At 42.6% G+C, this 18,286-nt stretch overlaps 1 protein-coding gene across 1 annotated transcript in view; it reads right to left on the bottom strand.

Annotated features, from left to right (window-relative positions):
• Positions 1-226: 226 nt before the first annotated feature.
• Positions 227-18,286, bottom strand: part of LOC117433920 (1-acyl-sn-glycerol-3-phosphate acyltransferase alpha-like) — a 32,100-nt gene continuing 14,040 nt past the window's right edge. Inside the window, exons 4-7 of the mRNA XM_059009119.1 lie at positions 16,581-16,756; positions 14,859-14,954; positions 7,978-8,050; positions 227-7,462 (exon numbers count right to left, since the gene is read on the bottom strand). Of these exons, the coding sequence (XP_058865102.1) occupies positions 7,263-7,462; positions 7,978-8,050; positions 14,859-14,954; positions 16,581-16,756 (545 nt within the window). The 3' untranslated portion in view covers positions 227-7,262. The remainder of the gene's footprint in view (positions 7,463-7,977; positions 8,051-14,858; positions 14,955-16,580; positions 16,757-18,286) is intronic.

Genomic DNA, 18,286 nt, shown 5'->3' with positions numbered 1-18,286 from the left:
TATTTACACTAATCCGTGGGGTGTCAGGTGCGTGTTCTTTACACTAATCCGCGGGGTGTCGGGTGTGTGTTATTTACACTAATCCGCGGGTGTCGGGTGTGTGTTCTATACACTAATCCGCGGGGTGTCGGGTGCAGTTAAATATAAAACTCTTGCGCTGGAACGTTAACAAATCCTCACTGGTTAATTTCTCAATACCTATAAAATAAAACAACAAACACGCAGGTCCCTTTCAACAGAGTTTATAAAACATATACAGTATATCATTTGTATACAGGACGTCCCTAGACAAGTATATACACACAAAGTCTATATGCAGACAGCAGGCACAATCTACAGCAGAAACCTGTCAAGACAATACTGCACAATGCAATAGAGACGCACACTGCATTCTGCAAAACCAACCGCCGGACCACAGGGGCAGCAGAGCCAGCAGGAGCCTTCATTAATCCATCTTCCTCCCAGTCTCACTACCCCTATAAATGTCTCCCACAGTAAAAGCACAGCAAGGTGTAATAACATATAGTAAAAGCATGGTAAAGCACAGACAAGTACAGTAAGGCATATTCATAAACATAGTAAACCATGGTAAGCTGTGATAAACGCATAGTATAACTTATAAGGGTTTCGAGGTCTCACGTGCAGTTAAGAAACACACAGGGCAGTATCTTGTACTACACCAAATTCTGCATGCCTTACTTTCCGGAAGCCTGTTTCTGTTTCACTTCCTAGTCTCCTTGGGGTTGCAATGGAGGAAGCAGCAGCAGCTGGCTGGTTAATGTAAGAAGGCGTGGATGATTTCACTCTGCAGGTGACCAAGGAAGCGTGGGACTATAGCACGTGTCTCTTTCAAAACTGTGTGTTGAGACTGCGTAGCACATGGAAGGGAGATTTAGGGAAGCTGGTTGCTGTGCTGTAGGTCACACAGTCTGATTGCAGTGAGACCCTCTGAGGGAGTTTGACCTCCAGCACAACAGGAAGTGATTAGGTACCAGGAAGCAGCAGTACCTTTTTATCTATAGCGTTGTTGGTGAAATATCTGTGTATTTCAAACTGAAGTATATAAATACAAGCAAAGAAACGGAGATCATCAGCATAATGGGGGCAGTCATAATATTACTGGTGCTGATAAGAATGTATCATTTTAGTAATACTTCTTCAGCTACCTGTATAAAGAACTACAGCTCCCATCATCCCTCTGTTCCCGCTAGTGCAGAGGCATGCTAGGAGCTGTAGTTTTCATTCTGATTACTGACTGTTCAGATTGCGACTGGCAATCTCCTGATTATTTCAGTAGCAATTCTTCAGCAACCATCAGTCCTCACTGTTACGATGAGGATAGATGCATGCTGGTAGGTGTAGTTTTTAGTTTTATAGGTTACACTTTTTAAAATTGCATTCACTGGCTCTTCCACCCCCTAAATGCTAATTACCTGGTCCCAAACACCCAATCAAAAGAGCTTGTAATATTTACAGTTCAATCTTATTGGGGGGTTGCAGTGACGGAATGGTGGCAGCATCCTATGGGGGTTGGATGAGGGAGGAGTTAGGTCCTTTGTCCAGTGCAAAGATAATTCTGAACTGAATGGATTATCTTTCAAGTTTATTTTAAAATGTTTTTTTAAATCGTCCAAATCCACTGAAAAAAAAGTTCCAAGGTGGAGGACAAAAAAGGCATTTCCACTTAATGCAGTCTTTAGAAGTCTTCATGTTTTTTTTTGTCCAGAGCAACAAGCATACTTACACTGATCAAAAAGTAATTTACAAAAAAAAAAAAAAGACAAAATCCATTAAACAGCAACCCAGGGTTAGTTTTCGATTGCCCAACATCAAACTTAAATAGTTGATCCCACAAGTAGGTAACAGCGACAGCAGGGTTATACCACATTGGCCAACCATGAGCTGCAGGTGTCTGTACATCGATTGTTTAGCTTGGACTTCACAAGCGAAGGAAACAAAGAAAAACTGGAACAGAGGAAGCTGTCCGGTTAGTTTTTGTCTTGTATTATTTATGTTCTGGCTGTCCAAACACTTGCATTACTTCCCACCTACCCTAGCTCTCTCTGTCCGTGTCTAAATACTAGAAAATCAAAGTTAAAAAAGGCAGTTTACATTTTTAATGCAAGCACCATATAAAAAGCACAATCATGTGACAATAGGACTCAATCTAACCCAGAGCCTTCTCCACATGGATCTAACCCAGACCCTTCTCTACATGGATACAGAGAGCAGATAGGCAGAGCAGAGTTTAAAGGTCACACTGTCATGTGACTTGAATGGAATGAGGAAGGCTGTTCAGTGCCTGGCACTTGGGGTTCTCCAGGCAAGCTCAAAGCAGCTCAAAGCAGCTCAAAGCCAGGTAAAGGCAGATCTAGAGAAGTGAGAAGGATTCCATTGAGGAGCAACAGAAGAAGTCAGAATGACTGCAAACACCAGTAAGGGGAATGTTAAAAAGAAATGGAAAGTACTCCTGAAGCTACTTAAAGATAAAAATCAACCTTCCTCCCCGCCTCTCTATTTCCAAAACAGAAAAGTATATCAAAACAAAAACAAAAAAGTTATACAAGAACACACATTTTTTTGGCAAATAATAATAAATACAAGCAATGAACAACAACAAAAGAAAGAAAGAAACGTGAGCACATCCCCATAATCACAAGATAAAAACACAATAAAAAAAAAAGAAACACAAATACATTTACCAGACATGATGGATCTCAGTTAGGAGTTTCCATTTAATATCCTAAGCATTTAAACTTCAGGGTTAAACTGTTTGACATGTCTATAACCAATGAGAAGAGCATTCCTGAGAAGCCCTCCGTCCCGCTGTGTGAATGACTGCAGCATGTATCTGTGTGGAAGACAGCACAGCACTCAACTAAGTATGAAACAAACTGGCCAACTCTGTACACCTGCTGCTGTGTGAACACGGAGGCTGACAGCCAGATTGCAACTGCATACTTGAGAATTTACAGGAAGTGGCCTTCCTATTAAACACTGAAAATTCCTTGTTATAAATAAACATTTAATTAGTAAAGTTCTAGATAAGAAATGGCTATGCAAAGGTAGTCTTGTCTCCATCCTGGTTATCTCATTTATTTGACTAGACTTCAATGGATAATCGAGCAGGTGTTTTTGCTGCAAGGCGGCTGGTAGTTTTACAGCATGTTGGTCTCAGAGGGAATTTAAGAGATGCGTGGGGGAGGGGCTTAATATTCAATTTACACTGAAGTAGATTTTACACAATTTACACAACAGGAGCAGATCAGGACTGGTAAAAAAGTTGCCTTAATTGGGAGGTATAAATATAGATTTAATTTATATATTTTACATTATTTTATTTACAATTTTAAGTCACCCAGGATTTTCAGACCTCGCTCAGTTTTTACTGATTTTTTTTCATGCATAATTTTGGCACGCTGCAGTGTAAATAAATACTAAAACTAAAACATAAAACACCAAATAAACAGCACAGCGCCGGCACAGGCCTGACTGATGAATCTAGTTAAAAACGGTACTGCAGCAGCCCTGCCCGCTCTCCAGGCTAGAACACAGTCTCTAGGAATAGGGAGAGGTTCTGTCAGCATGGCATTCTGGAGCCACTGCTAGACTGCAACACACCCACCCTCTCATGCACTCAAGATACAAACCAGCGCCCATTCAATGAAGTAGGGTTATGGTCAATGTTCAATAAAGCTGGGACTAGACTGCATTGAATTAGCAGGCTTTCAGAGTTACTAGTACAGTACCGTGCTGTTAGTTGTGTAGACTAGACTGTATTGCATTAGCTGTCTCTCAGATCCACAGTAGTGCTGTTAGTTGTGTAGACTAGACTGTATTGGATTAGCTGTCTCTTAGATCCCCAGTACAGTACTGAGTTCCCTGTACTTTAATGTATTAGCTAGTTCCTAGTACAGTACTTTTAGTTCCGGAGGTTTAAACATACTTTTCCCACATATTGTACTTGTTATATAAACAGACTGCCCCAGGGGCATTCAGAGCACTGACAGTGCTGCTGTGTTTGTATTTCACTTTCAGGTTATTTAGCCTCATGCTCATTCCTGGAATAATAACTACAGCGCTCTGCGATGAATCACAGTGCTGGCTCCGTACATCTAGAGAACTACACACACAAATGTGTAAACAAAATTGAAAATATTCAAAACAAAACACCACATGGTACACGCCATATTTTTAAAAAATACGAATAAATATATATTAAAAACACACCGAGACAAAACAGAAAATAGGAAGGCAAATAAAAATGTAAAAAAATATAAAATATACAGATGTAAAGAAAGATCAGTTGTTGGAGCTCTGAGCTGCTCTGCTGAAGTGGCTCATCTAGCTTGTATTCCCAGTCTCACTGGGAGTGCTTGGTGCCATTCTGTCTGCTAAGACCACTATCAGAATGAATTTGCCGTGTGTAGGGTGGAAGGATGTGGAAGGGGTGCCATCTCGTGCAGTTAATTGGACGATCCATTTTACAAAAGGTACCTTGATGTGCATTTAGTTTTGATTTTTGAACGCTGGCAGCAGGTGTGGTGTTGTATGCTCGGGATGACACCTGCACACAGGATAAGATGGACTGGAATTTTGACAAACACTTCACTGTGATTGGTTCATTTCTGACATGCGAGTTATAATTAGGGCTTCTGATTTTCGGATTTAACCGATAAAATACCCCCGATACAAAAAAAATAATGAAATCGGTGGCTAGCCAATAAACACCTGTGGAAATGGTTAATCGAGTCACGTTGACTTTACCCTTTTCCCATTAAAAAATAAAACCTACTACAAAAATAATAATAAACATATTTTCCAGTGCTGCTAGACTATGTCCCGCCTTCCTGACTTGTATCTATCATTGATTCGTTCTGAATACTTTAAACCCACCCCAACTACTGAGTAACAGAACATTCCTACATTTCTATTGGAGACTCCGCTTGCGAGATTTAAAACGAGATTACAATCAGGATGGAGGCTTGTTAGCGGGATTTAAAGCTGTATTACAGTTAAAATATGGGAGGATTTAAAAAAGAATTGTGGCGAAATGTACAAAAATGCCTACACACAAAAACCCCAGAAGAATATGCCCGTGACCACAGGGATTTAGTTGTGGAAGACAGCAAAGGAAAGAAGGTACAACTTAAGTGTGCAAGTACTGTCCAGTTACTATACGTATTTTGACACAAAAAAAGCATTTTGGAAAGTAACCGAAAACACTAATTTCATACAGTATATCAAAAACGAAAGCCCCGAAAAAAAACGATTTACATAAAACTCAAATAGCTAAAAATAAGCACCGGAAAATACAATTAATAAAACCCCAAAAACAGAAGCCCTAGTTATAACTGTTAAACGTCTAATTCTGGACTATCAGAGCTATACATGTGCCCCCCTCAGCTCCACCCTGCTGCTCTCTGTCCCGAGGTCTGTGCTGTGGGAGGGGGAGGTCTGTCCTGCCTCCTGAACTAGCTTGTTTACTATTACTGCTTCCAAAAAGACTGCTTTTGCAAGCTGGGGTGGGGAAGCATATTAGCCTTGCTAATATTCTTCCTCCCATCCTCACTTCCCAACAATCAGCCTAGAGGAATCTTTGCAGAAGCAGTTTTTCCCGGAGCAGTCAGCAAGCCTGTTAAATAAAGAACTTAGCAGAAATAGGTCCTTCTAGAGAACACACACTCAGTAAGAGCTTCAAGGAAAGAAATTCTACATTTCAGGAACATTCAGATGATGCATTTAACCATCTAACCATTAAACTATTAAGGCAAAACTATTGTACTTGATTTTTGGCTCACAGAGTGACAGACATGTAGTGGCAAGCAGGTTTCAAAGGGGGGAGGAAGATTGTGTCCTTACAGCTAAAAAAATAAATAAATAAAAAAAAACACGACCTTTCTTTGGGAGAATGTAAACAAACTGGGTGATCAACCAGCCCCGTGTCCCTTCCATCCTTTTCTCTCTCGTGTTCTCTCTCTTGTACCTGAAACATTACCCATGCTGTCTTGTGTCTGTGTACAAAGGGGAGTATTTGTGGGTTTTGAAGAGACTGATCACAACACCCTTCTGGTAATGCACATCAAAAAAGATTCAAGCACTTCATAAACACTCATCAAAAAACTCAAGAGAAATGAAGTCAAGCAGACACAGCTAGTGCCTTCATCAGTCTTACTGAAACTAGTGAAACTGAGTCAAGCAGACAAGCGTTTCAGTTACTGCCTTCATCAGTGTTACAGAAACTAGAAGAAACTGAGTCAAGCAGACAAGCGTTTCAGCTACTGCCTTCATCAGTGTTACAGAAACTAGAAGAAACTGAGTCAAGCAGACAAGCGTTTCAGCTACTGCCTTCATCAGTGTTACAGAAACTAGAAGAAACTGAGTCAAGCAGACAAGCGTTTCAGCTAGTGCCTTCATCAGTGTTACAGAAACTAGAAGAAACTGAGTCAAGCAGACAAGCGTTTCAGCTAGTGCCTTCATCAGTGTTACTGAAACTAGAAGAAACTGAGTCAAGCAGACAAGCGTTTCAGCTAGTGCCTTCATCAGTGTTACAGAAACTAGAAGAAACTGAGTCAAGCAGACAAGCGTTTCAGCTAGTGCCTTCATCAGTGTTACAGAAACTAGAAGAAACTGAGTCAAGCAGACAAGCGTTTCAGCTAGTGCCTTCATCAGTGTTACTGAGGTGAAACTGTAAGAGCAAACGTTTAATGCCTTCATCAGTGTAATGTGTAGGAGAGATACTGGAAAACTGAGTGTTTGAAGTTCTGGATAAACTGCCTATAATAACAACAATAATCGCAGTACGATACGTATCAGGACGTATGTTTGGCTGCTTGTACGATGTGTAGAAGATCAAATGATTATTTAACGACAGACCATTTTGTTTAAAAAAAAAAAAAAAAAAAAAAAAGATACTTTCTCTTCATTCAGGACCCATTTGGTAAACTACAATGAGCTATGTTGTTGTGGTGCTTTTGGTTTCGTAGAATCACGATTCATTGATACACCCCTAGAAGGCACTAGCCGGAAATGCTTGTCCGCATTGAATTTTCTCCAGTTTCACAGATTTATGATACAGTTACAGATAAACATCTAATGAAGGCATTGCCTGAAACGTTTGTCTGCTTGACTCCTTTCTCAATTTTAAGATCGGCCACCCTTATCCCTCTCTCCCTCTCCTCTCTCACGCACTGTAGAAGCTGGCAGGTGTCTCCCGTGGAAAGGCGGGATGGGGTTGCATGTTGGTGTGTCTGCGCGTCTCCTCACTGCACGTCGTGGGTCTCTCTCTCTGCGCTGCACGGCGTGTGTCCCGCATGTTCCCCGCTGGCAGGGCAGGGGGTGCTGGAGAGCTGCAGGAAGGTGGACAGCATGGTTTGCCGGGTGCGGTCCGCAAGATCTGCAACGTCGTCCGGAGTCAGGCCTTTAGTGTCGATCCTGGGGAGGATCCGCACCACGCAGGTCCCTGAGAGAGAGAGGGATGCAGTGAGGAGGAGAGATCGGAATACCATCGGAGCAAAACTAGAATAGTGGAAGAACACTGGGACAGCTGTAAAACACTGGAATCATTTTGATATATTGGTAGAAAAAATGGAAAAGTGGAATATCAATGAAAACTGTTCTACTGTAATATCAGAATAACTTCGGACAATCTGAACAATGCTGGGTAAGACTGTTATTGAATCAGGAAGATATCAGATTAGTAAAACAAGGGAATAATAACGCAGGAAGGACGGGAATATCAGATCAGGAATTTGCAAGTCTGCAGAGCTGCATTTTCAAACCCGCGCACAGGGAAACAGGCGAGAGGGGTTACCTGTGGCGAACTCGTTCAGGGAGACAGGCGAGAGGGGTTACCTGTGGTGAACTCGTTCAGGGAGACAGGCGAGAGGGGTTACCTGTGGTGAACTCGTTCAGGGAGACAGGCGAGAGGGGTTACCTGTGGTGAACTCGTTCAGGGAGACAGGCGAGAGGGGTTACCTGTGGTGAACTTGTTCTCCTTTATATTGTAGAACTCTTTATAGGACGACATCACAACTGGAATTATGGGAACCTGGAGGAACAGAGAGGGGTCAATAAGCTTTGTAACAGAGATGAAAGTGAGGAGAAGTAAAAAAAAAAAAAAAAAAAAAAAAGTGACAGGAATCTGGGATCATGGCTGTGTTGGATTTTTTTGCTCAGGAACCCAAATTGAATGAAGTTAAGAGATTCAGCTTACACCTGAAATTAGAATGTACACCAAATAAGTGAACTTTAACTACTGGTTTTACAAACCCAGAGATGTCAATACTTGAGAATGAACAAAACAGCGCCTGCCAAGCAAAATTAGGTAAAAAATTATTAATTTATTTTTATTTTTTTATTGTTTTACAAGTCAGGACGGTAAAATAGGGTCTGTGAAACTTGATCCAAGTATCCAGTCAAATAAAGTGGAGGTACAATATATATTTAGCAAGTTGCGTGTTGTTTTTGTTCACGAACCTATTTATGGATGTGTAATGCTTTTTCTATAGATGTTTGCAAATCTGACTCGCACATATCCGCCTACACCCCAGTCCACAGGGGGTCAGATATGAGACGTTGTACTGTAATAATAATAATAATAAACATTGAACCTACAAAAGAAGCCACACAGAATACTTTCAGTGCAGCACACACAAGGCAACAGCTCCTGAACTTGAGCTAATCATCCACTGGTTTGGGCTTATTTGCAATACTAAGAATTTAACATTGTAAATGTTTATTTTAAGCACAAAGTTCACATTTTCAGCTTCATTTTATGTTACCATGGGGAAAAAATGTAAGAAAATACAGTGCTAATAAAAACAAACACTAATTGCTTATGTCATGTAAGTTTACTAAAAAAATATTTAAACTTAAAAAGGGTCCGAGCACAGCTTAAAAAAATAATAAATAAAGTTTAGAATGACATCTTGATTTTTCACTCTCGTCTACGTTTTTCAAAAGATGCTTGTTTAAACATGGGGTGTATTTTATACAAGTGAAACAGAAAATAAATAAATATGCATCTTAATTTCTCGCCAGCACCTTCCTTCCGTTCCATTATTTTCACAGTTTTCTGCAATGTGAACTGTAGAACTGCACCATAACTGTTTCATTCACAGTACTTGTTTGAATGCAATAGCAACTTGCCAAGACAGCCGTCTGCAAGCTCCAATGGGGTACATAATGTAAAAACAACCGCCTTCATGAAACTGGGCCTTTTTTTTTCAGGTTTTTTTTTTGTTCAGTTTTATGTATATTAAAAAAAAATAATAATAAAAATTAAAAAAACAGACAAAAATCAGGAAAACATTTTCCCCCCAGATCTGCATTGATCACATTACAGCCCTGGAAAACCACCACTCTCTGTTTCTAAACAACACACACTCAGCTGAATGGTTGAATTTGTTTTCGGTATTTGGTAGAGTGCTGTACATCCAGATCGCATGGATACATCAAAATGGATACATTTCTTATTTGCAAAACAAAAAATGCTGGAAGAAAACACAAAGAGTCTACAGAGTGCCAAGCCACGGGAAATTACACGAGTCCCTTCGGATCATTTTTAAGTTGGCTTCAATAAAAAGTTTATAATAGGAGGCTGTGTGGCCTGGTGGTTAAAGAAAAGGGCTTGTAACCAGGAGGTCCTCAGATCAAATCCCGGCTCACTCACCGACTCACTGTGTGACCCTGAGCAAGTCACTTCACCTCCTTGTGCTCCGTCTTTCGGGTGAGACGTTGTTGTAAGTGATGCAAAGTTTACACACCCTAATCTCTGCAAGTCGCCTTGGATAAAGGCGTCTGATAAAAACTAATAATCTTTTTTTTCGTGAGGTTAATGTTTTGATATTGTAAAACTTTTAAGTTGCACATTGATTATGTGGCGATGGGAAGTAAATGGCAATGTGATAAACACTTACACAGCAGACTCTTTTAAAAGCAAATCCGAGTGTTTCTGAAGAGATTCCCAAATACTTTTGATTCTGTGCATCCAGTTTGAAGAATTACTGTTTGCTATTCTGTCCTAAACCAGCAGTTCTTCAGTCAGCTGTTGTGACTGCGGTACCATTCAGTATAGCGAACATTGTAAAGGCGTTCTTGAGCTGAAGTCTCCAGACAGAAGGGGTAGTTTTAAAAATTAAATTAACTGGGATATCTCAAACACTCAATGCATTGAAAAAGTTTCCTTTTAGAACTATATTTTATGTTCAAATATATATTGTTAAACATTATGGGGTAGGTTTAGTCAGGTTTCCCTGCCTTGTAGGGAGTTTTTTGCCCCCGAGGGATCTATACACACCCCAACACATGGAACAAACTGCAAATTCATTTCAAACAGTGCTTCTTCTGCTCTAATTCCTTTATAAAAGAGGGTGTGTCAGATCAGGATATCCCAAGGAAATCAAATTATGTATATATTGATAGACAGATAAATAAGTTAAACAATCCTTTTGTCAGGCCTTGCGGTCTCCATAGCAACGCAACACAACACTAAGCAGCACTGCATAGCACGGTGTTGCCGGGCAGGGGCTGCAGTGCACACCAATAGAGAGAGTCTCTTCCTGCCATTGTCTCGGAGCTGGAGTTCGGTTTCCTGAGAATTCCGTTCAAGAAAGGTGACACGTTGAGTGTGTCTCAATGTGTGTGTGTGGGGGGGGGGTCTCTGTGTGTGTCTGTGTCTCAGTGTGTGTGTGTCTGTGTCTCAGTGTGTGTGGGTCTTAGTTTCTGGGTGTGTCCTGGAAGGCTAATAGAACCACAGTAAATGGAAAATATATTATGGAAAATTTAAAGGATTTTAAACAAAATAAAGTAATAAGGAAGGTCAATAGAAAATAAGGAAGCACTGAGACTAAATGAAGACATCCTGAAATCACATAAATCAGTAATAAATAAATAAGAATAACTAATATTAACTAAATTAATACCCTGGTCCACCTGAACCAAACACTGATGTTTTTCATACCAAAGAAAGCTCCACTCTTTAAGAAGATATAAATAAGACCCGATATAAACTAGCAGTGATGTGGCAAATTCTAAGTACTGATTATGAAAATCATTCTGAAATTCCTCCAGACCCAGAGAGAACACCTTTAACACTGAGGAATGTCAACCCTGATATGAACCAGCCAATCAGAATCTTCCTCTAGCCTCCTTCGTTCCAAAATCACATAAAACAAGAGCTCTAGCCACTACAATGGGTCTTCAAAATGACTTCCAAGCTGTCACTACACCACAGCTTTCAAACTGCTCCTCGGAGGAACTCAGTCTTGCTGCCTTAAGAAGTCCTGACTGCTTTACCCGAGAGGATGAGAAACCTCATGCCAGTATTACATACGGTTAAGAACAGAGGGGAGCCATGATCTCACTGTAGAAATGTTAGTTCAAAAGCTGTTCTAGAAATAATGAAGGCACTTCTTTTGTTAAACGATTGTAATTGAATTCAGTAACTTCCTTTGTCAATGACGACACTGAGAAAGACTTCAAGTCGAAACTTCTGCCATTGAATTGATTAGGTTTATTTTCATATTTAACTCATTTTAAAGTGAACTTTCCAGGCAGTAATGAGTGTTCCCTGCAGCCCCTGTAATTGTGGGTCTCTTTCATTATTGTGCTGCTCTCCCCCCAGGCCCCTCTGCAGTTTAGAATAGGAATCTACGCTGTGTGGCAGTCAGGGGCACATGTGCTGATTTTGCTGGTACCAATTAGAGGCATAGACTTTTAAATGAGGACCAGCGTTTAAAAAGCATTACAAGTCCCATCCCCATTGGAACCTATTAGCAGCAACTCCACTTAGAATCACGCTGAATGACAAAGCATTCAAAACGTTTACATCACAACAGGGTCTACAGAAGAAGCACATGAGTATCAGGGGGTCATGTGGTTTTTATTTAGATTGAATTACTTCTATGTTTCTAAGTATAGGTCTGCGCGGAACTAAATTTAAAACCCAGAGGTTTTAAATTTAGAGAGCCACCCAACACTGAAACGCACAGGAGTGAGGTCACACACCCACCACTGAAACACACAGGAGTGAGGTCACACACCCACCACTGAAACGCACAGGAGTGAGGTCACACACCCAACACTGAAACACACAGGAGTGAGGTCACACACCCACCACTGAAACACACAGGAGTGAGGTCACACACCCAACACTGAAACACACAGGAGTGAGGTCACACACCCACCACTGAAACGCACAGGAGTGAGGTCACACACCCACCACTGAAACGCACAGGAGTGAGGTCACACACCCACCACTGAAACGCACAGGAGTGAGGTCACACACCCAGCACTGAAACGCACAGGAGTGAGGTCACACACCCAACACTGAAACGCACAGGAGTGAGGTCACACACCCACCACTGAAACACACAGGAGTGAGGTCACACACCCAACACTTTTTTTAGAAGACCATTACTGTTTTTATCATTTATGCTACAGTTACAATATAGCAGGTTCTTTTCAAAAAGTGAATCCAAGACTGGTTTATTTGTTACACATGTGTTAAATACTCATGACTGAAGTGTAGACAGGAACACCGAGTGAGTTCACACAAGCTGAAAAGCCAAAAATATGAACAGAAATGAACAAAAAAACATGGGCGTTCTGAAGAGAGTCCCCAGGGGTCCTTTCAGAGGAAGCGTAGAGCTCTTTTGAGATAACAGCCCGAGAACAATGGAGGGGAAAGGCAGGAAGAGGAGGAGGAGGAGGAGGAGGTGTGAGCACAGATATCCGATATAGAAGAACACAGAGCCACTGAGAGTGTGAAGTATCACCCAACTCAAACAGTCTTCTTGTTGTTGGAGTCTCACTTTGTGCATCTCACCGTCTCTCTCATCACATCCTGGTGACTTTTTAAACAGTTTAATGCAAACGCAGTGGCCTCAAGAGCTCTCAGAATCATGTCAAACCTCCAAGTGCACCCCCTATTAATCTGCCCCCTAGTGGATCTAGGAAACGCCACCGTCATTAGAAGAGTCGGGTGTTAGTATGGCATTTCAATGGCACCTGTAGCTTCATGGCCACTAAGTTAGATTAATAAGACCCCCCCACACGTTCGCCAAAAAATAAACTCCATTTCAGTCTGAGCCTCCCCCTGGTTGTTTAAAAGAGCTCCATATCCCAGGGTACCCCTTGATTGTATAACAGAACTCAATTTCCCAAGATACCCTTTCAATGTATAACTAAACTCAATTTCCCAGTGTGCCTTTAGATTGTTTAAAGGGTACATCAGCACTACATGAAAGATAAAACAGACTATCCCACCGTGCTGTTCCCAGTGTATTTGGTCATTGTATAAATCTGTATGCGCCCAAACATCTGCATAATGCCACACTGCTATGTCCAAAATCATTATTCTCAAACATCTCTTCTGAGTCCAAAAAACAAGACTTCCATGCCCAATGAAGCATTGTGTAAGCTATATTACCTCCGTGTGGAAACACACTTGTCTGTGTGACAAGCATGGCCCGTCTAATTTTCCATAAGTAATGAACTTGTACCTGCTTTTGTTTTGTGCTTATCCATTATTATAATGGAACATTACACCGTATAACAAATTATGCATCATGTGTGCTTTCGTTTGTAAATATCGAAGTTGTGTCATTAACAGTTTAAATTCAAATTTTCCTCAGCAACACAGTGTGACTTTACACAGTGAACGTCCGAAATAATGCCAGACAGTATTTCAACATCAGATTGTTCAGAAACCGATAGGGAGATGGAATTTGTGGCCGAATTTGACTCTCACTCAACGGTGTGTGGATGATTGTGCATGTGTTGTGTCAGGAAATGCAAATGAAAACCAAATACGAAGGATGAAACCATTTTTATTTTTTTAGGTCGAATCATCCTCAAAGACCTCATTCTGAAAGGAAACACATAGTTTCCAGAATCTCATTTTCTAGTTTATTTGATACGTGTCCATTCTGCAAACATTCCGAATCAGCTGGAGCTGTATCTAAGACTTTGGGGACGTATATTGAAGTAACACAGTGCTGCTATAATTGTGGGCAGGTCCCTTCATTAGTTGGAAATCAGAACAACTCCGTCTTGGGTTTTTTTTTCCCCGCAATCACTTGCGCAGCACAGATTTTTTTTTTTTTTTTTGCTTTTTTTTTTTTTTTTTTTATTAAATGCAACATTAAATCATAATACATCAAAATCCAACATGTGAAGGAAACATGTACAGTGTGAAAGATGTCTACTGCACAAAACAAAACCAGGCACAAGTCCCATCCTTATCTAAAATTAGACAGGCCATGTTTGTCACACAGACTGCAGCTTATACAATGCTTCATGGGCATGCGCCGGCACGTTTCAGAGCACATGTGAGGGTACATGCGGAGGTCTTGTTTTTTGGCTCAGAAGAGATGCTCGAGAACAGTGATTTTGGACATAGCAGTGTGGCACTATGCAGATGTTTGGGAGCATAGGGATTATTATACAATGACTAAATACATTGGGAACAGCAAGGTGGCATCACTGATGTTTTATCTTTCATGCAATGCTGATGTACCCTTTAACAGAACTCAATTTCCCAGGATGCCCTCTGATTGTTGGACAACAAGCACAGCCCAGACTCTTCATGAGCTACCCTGAGAGAGGATATAGAATTCAATTAAGGGATGGAAATAAGGCTCCCATTGCATAGCAGTTTGATCCATTCTGAGTTTTACTACGAGTTTAATAAGACACACCTGAGCTTGTATACACTGGGGCTAATCAAGCTCGTAGTGAAAACTGGAATGGGTGAAACTGCTATGCAATTACAGTCTTATTTCCATCCCTGGAGTCCCCCTCCCATGGTTGTTTGTAGCACCCCCCAACCACACCCCGCCCATGCAGTGGCTCACCCGTGCCTGCACTGCTAGGTGGAAGGCTCCTCTCTTGAACGGCAGCATCGACCCATCCTGATTCCGAGTGCCTTCAGGGAACACCCACACACGCACCTGCACAGGACCAGACGGACAGCGCATCACGCCAACGCTTTACAACATGCTGCCTCGCCTCTCCCAAGCACCAGCGACATTAACACTGCTTGAAGGAACACTAAACAGGGCTTCAAAATGTCACCCCTTAAACATATCAGCACCACTTGCATTAACTCTGGCCTCCCTTTAAAGGAGTGCTAACCAAGGCTTCTTTAAAATCCATTCTATTACCTCTTATTAGCCTTATTAACATTATCACTGGTAGTGCTAACCATCTTTAAAATAAATTATATTACCTCTTTTTATTATATATCTGGAAGAATACTTTTCCAATTGTGGGGGTTCAGTGCACTGTGCAGGGTTCAGTGCTCTGTGCAGGGTCATGTAGAGTTCAGTGCTCTGTGCAGGGGTTCAGTGCTCTGTGCAGGGTCATGCAGGGGTTCAGTGCTCTGTGCAGGGGTCAGTGCTCTGTGCAGGGGTTCAGTGCTCTGTGCAGGGGTCAGTGCTCTGTGCAGGGGTCAGTGCTCTGTGCAGGGGTTCAGTGCTCTGTGCAGGGGTTCAGTGCTCTGTGCAGGGTCATGCAGGGGTTCAGTGCTCTGTGCAGGGGTTCAGTGCTCTGTGCAGGGGTTCAGTGCTCTCTGCAGGGGTTCAGTGCTCTCTGCAGGGTCATGCAGGGGTTCAGTGCTCTGTGCAGGGGGTCAGTGCTCTGTGCAGGGGGTCAGTGCTCTGTGCAGGGTCATGCAGGGGTTCAGTGCTCTGTGCAGGGGGTCAGTGCTCTGTGCAGGGGGTCAGTGCTCTGTGCAGGATCATGCAGGGGGTCAGTGCTCTGTGCAGGGTCATGCAGGGGTTCAGTGCTCTGTGCAGGGGGTCAGTGCTCTGTGCAGGGTCATGCAGGGGTTCAGTGCTCTGTGCAAGGGGTCAGTGCTCTGTGCAGGGTCATGCAGGGGTTCAGTGCTCTGTGCAGGGGGTCAGTGCTCTGTGCAGGGTCATGCAGGGGTTCAGTGCTCTGTGCAGGGGTCAGTGCTCTGTGCAGGGTCATGCAGGGGTTCAGTGCTCTGTGCAGAGTCATGCAGGGGTTCAGTGCTCTGTGCAGGGTCATGCAGGGGTTCAGTGCTCTGTGCAGGGGGTCAGTGCTCTGTGCAGGGGTCAGTGCTCTGTGCAGGGGGTCAGTGCTCTGTGCAGGGGGTCAGTGCTCTGTGCAGGATCATGCAGGGGGTCAGTGCTCTGTGCAGGGTCATGCAGGGGTTCAGTGCTCTGTGCAGGGGGTCAGTGCTCTGTGCAGGGTCATGCAGGGGTTCAGTGCTCTGTGCAGGGGGTCAGTGCTCTGTGCAGGGGGTCAGTGCTCTGTGCAGGATCATGCAGGGGGTCAGTGCTCTGTGCAGGGTCATGCAGGGGTTCAGTGCTCTGTGCAGGGTCATGCAGGGGTTCAGTGCTCTGTGCAGGGGGTCAGTGCTCTGTGCAGGGGGTCAGTGCTCTGTGCAGGGTCATGCAGGGGGTCAGTGCTCTGTGCAGGGGGTCAGTGCTCTGTGCAGGGGGTCAGTGCTCTGTGCAGGATCATGCAGGGGGTCAGTGCTCTGTGCAGGGTCATGTCGGGGTTCAGTGCTCTGTGCAGGGTCATGTCGTTTGCTCTCTTTAAGGACTCACGTCTTCCTTGAGCATGGTCTGCGCTGTCTCTGACATCACGCTGATGGCATCATCCGTCTTCTTGCGGTTTATGAAGATCACGCCGGCGAGCCAACATGCCAGACCAACCGTGCCGGCGTACATGAGCTCCCGCTTCGCAATGGGGACACAGCGTGAGGGCAGCACCTCCATCATACCTGAGAGACAGAGAGGCAATCACACACACAACAGCATTACAAACACACAATACAGTAGAACCTGTCATATCCAATGTCCATCGGATATGTGAAAATATCCTAGCAGAGGGAGGTGTTATACTACATTACAGCTGCTTTAGTAACGTTGGGGTATTATACAATAACAATGTGTGGTACATCAGTGTCTGAAACACCACAGTACTGCACGTGCACTACACAAAGCACAATCTGTGAATATTATTGCAAAACAAAGCACTGTAATACAGCAATTGGCAATTTACAAAACAGCATTCCAAAAGCAGTTCTTACCGTGCTCTCTGTGTCTATGCCAAAGTAATCCGACAGGTTTTTTGTTTTTTTTTGCACCGTGTAACCCGAGACAGAAATGGGTTTAAGAAAAATAACACCAACAAAAGAACAGCACACACAAAAACAAACTGCCTCTGGAAGTCGTGGAAAAAATCTTGTTTCAGATTTTTAACAGTACAGTAATTATATCAATTCCTTGCTTTGTTAATTTTTATTGAAAATGGTTAAACTGGGCAGTTTACGTGAAGTGGCACCGTGTACAAAATGAAACTGAATTCCCAAACACTTTTTTTTCTTAATCCATTCTGTACTAATATGAGTTGAATGTATTGTGCTAGCCAAATAATGAAATGTGCATTGATCAGTTCCCATCACTAGCGTTCAGTTGGTATTAGCCTGTGTAAATGACACATGCTAGAGGTCCATCGGTTAACAGAGGGGATTGGATCTTACAGGATTGGATAGGACAGGCTCTGCTGGATCTGCATGCTCCATCTGCTGTGCTGCAGGCAAGTTACAAGCATAGAAACTGGCACTAGCCGTGCTGCACTCAGTCCTGTGGTTCAGAACTCCCCTCAATGATGTCTATTATTATTGAAATGATCAGGAGCCAGGAGTTTGAGCAGGGTTAGTCACTCACACTAGCTCTGCTGTACCCAGACAAGAATAAACTATTCTGGCTAATATATATGGAAGAATGCAGTAAACCAACACAAAGACGGAACTGCACATTGTGACAAACTGAACATAATAATTGTGGGAGTGCTGCAGCTTTAAACACGTTTTCATTTCAATAAGGAGGCCAGCTGCGACTGTATATTGGATACAAATGCTGGCGATTAATTGCACTGTCAGAGATCAGGTTTCTCTGTATAGAAGTGGTAGGAGGCAGGGAGCATGGCGGCATGGAGGCTTTTGGAAATTACTCTGTCTGCGTCGGGCTGAAATTACTGGAAATTGAATAGAAAGAAAAATAAATAACTCCTGCCTCTCAGATCACGCTCCAAAAAGCAGTGCCAGTTTAATTTTTTCTAATTAAAAATAATAATACAAAAATAGATATTTATATATTTTCTGATAGAGTGAACTTCTGGGTCAATCTCCTGGGTCAATCTACCTATAATATTGCAAGAGCCACTCAAAAAACAAACAAGACTTCTAATCGCTCTCACACACATTACACTGATGAAAGCACTAGCTGAAACGCTTGTCTGCTTGACT

The sequence above is a fragment of the Acipenser ruthenus genome, chromosome 38 (genome assembly GCF_902713425.1).
Source record: "Acipenser ruthenus chromosome 38, fAciRut3.2 maternal haplotype, whole genome shotgun sequence".
NCBI classification, from domain to species: Eukaryota; Metazoa; Chordata; class Actinopteri; order Acipenseriformes; family Acipenseridae; genus Acipenser; species Acipenser ruthenus.
Note: the sequence above shows the minus strand (reverse complement) of the source record. Positions and strands in the feature narration are given on the sequence as shown.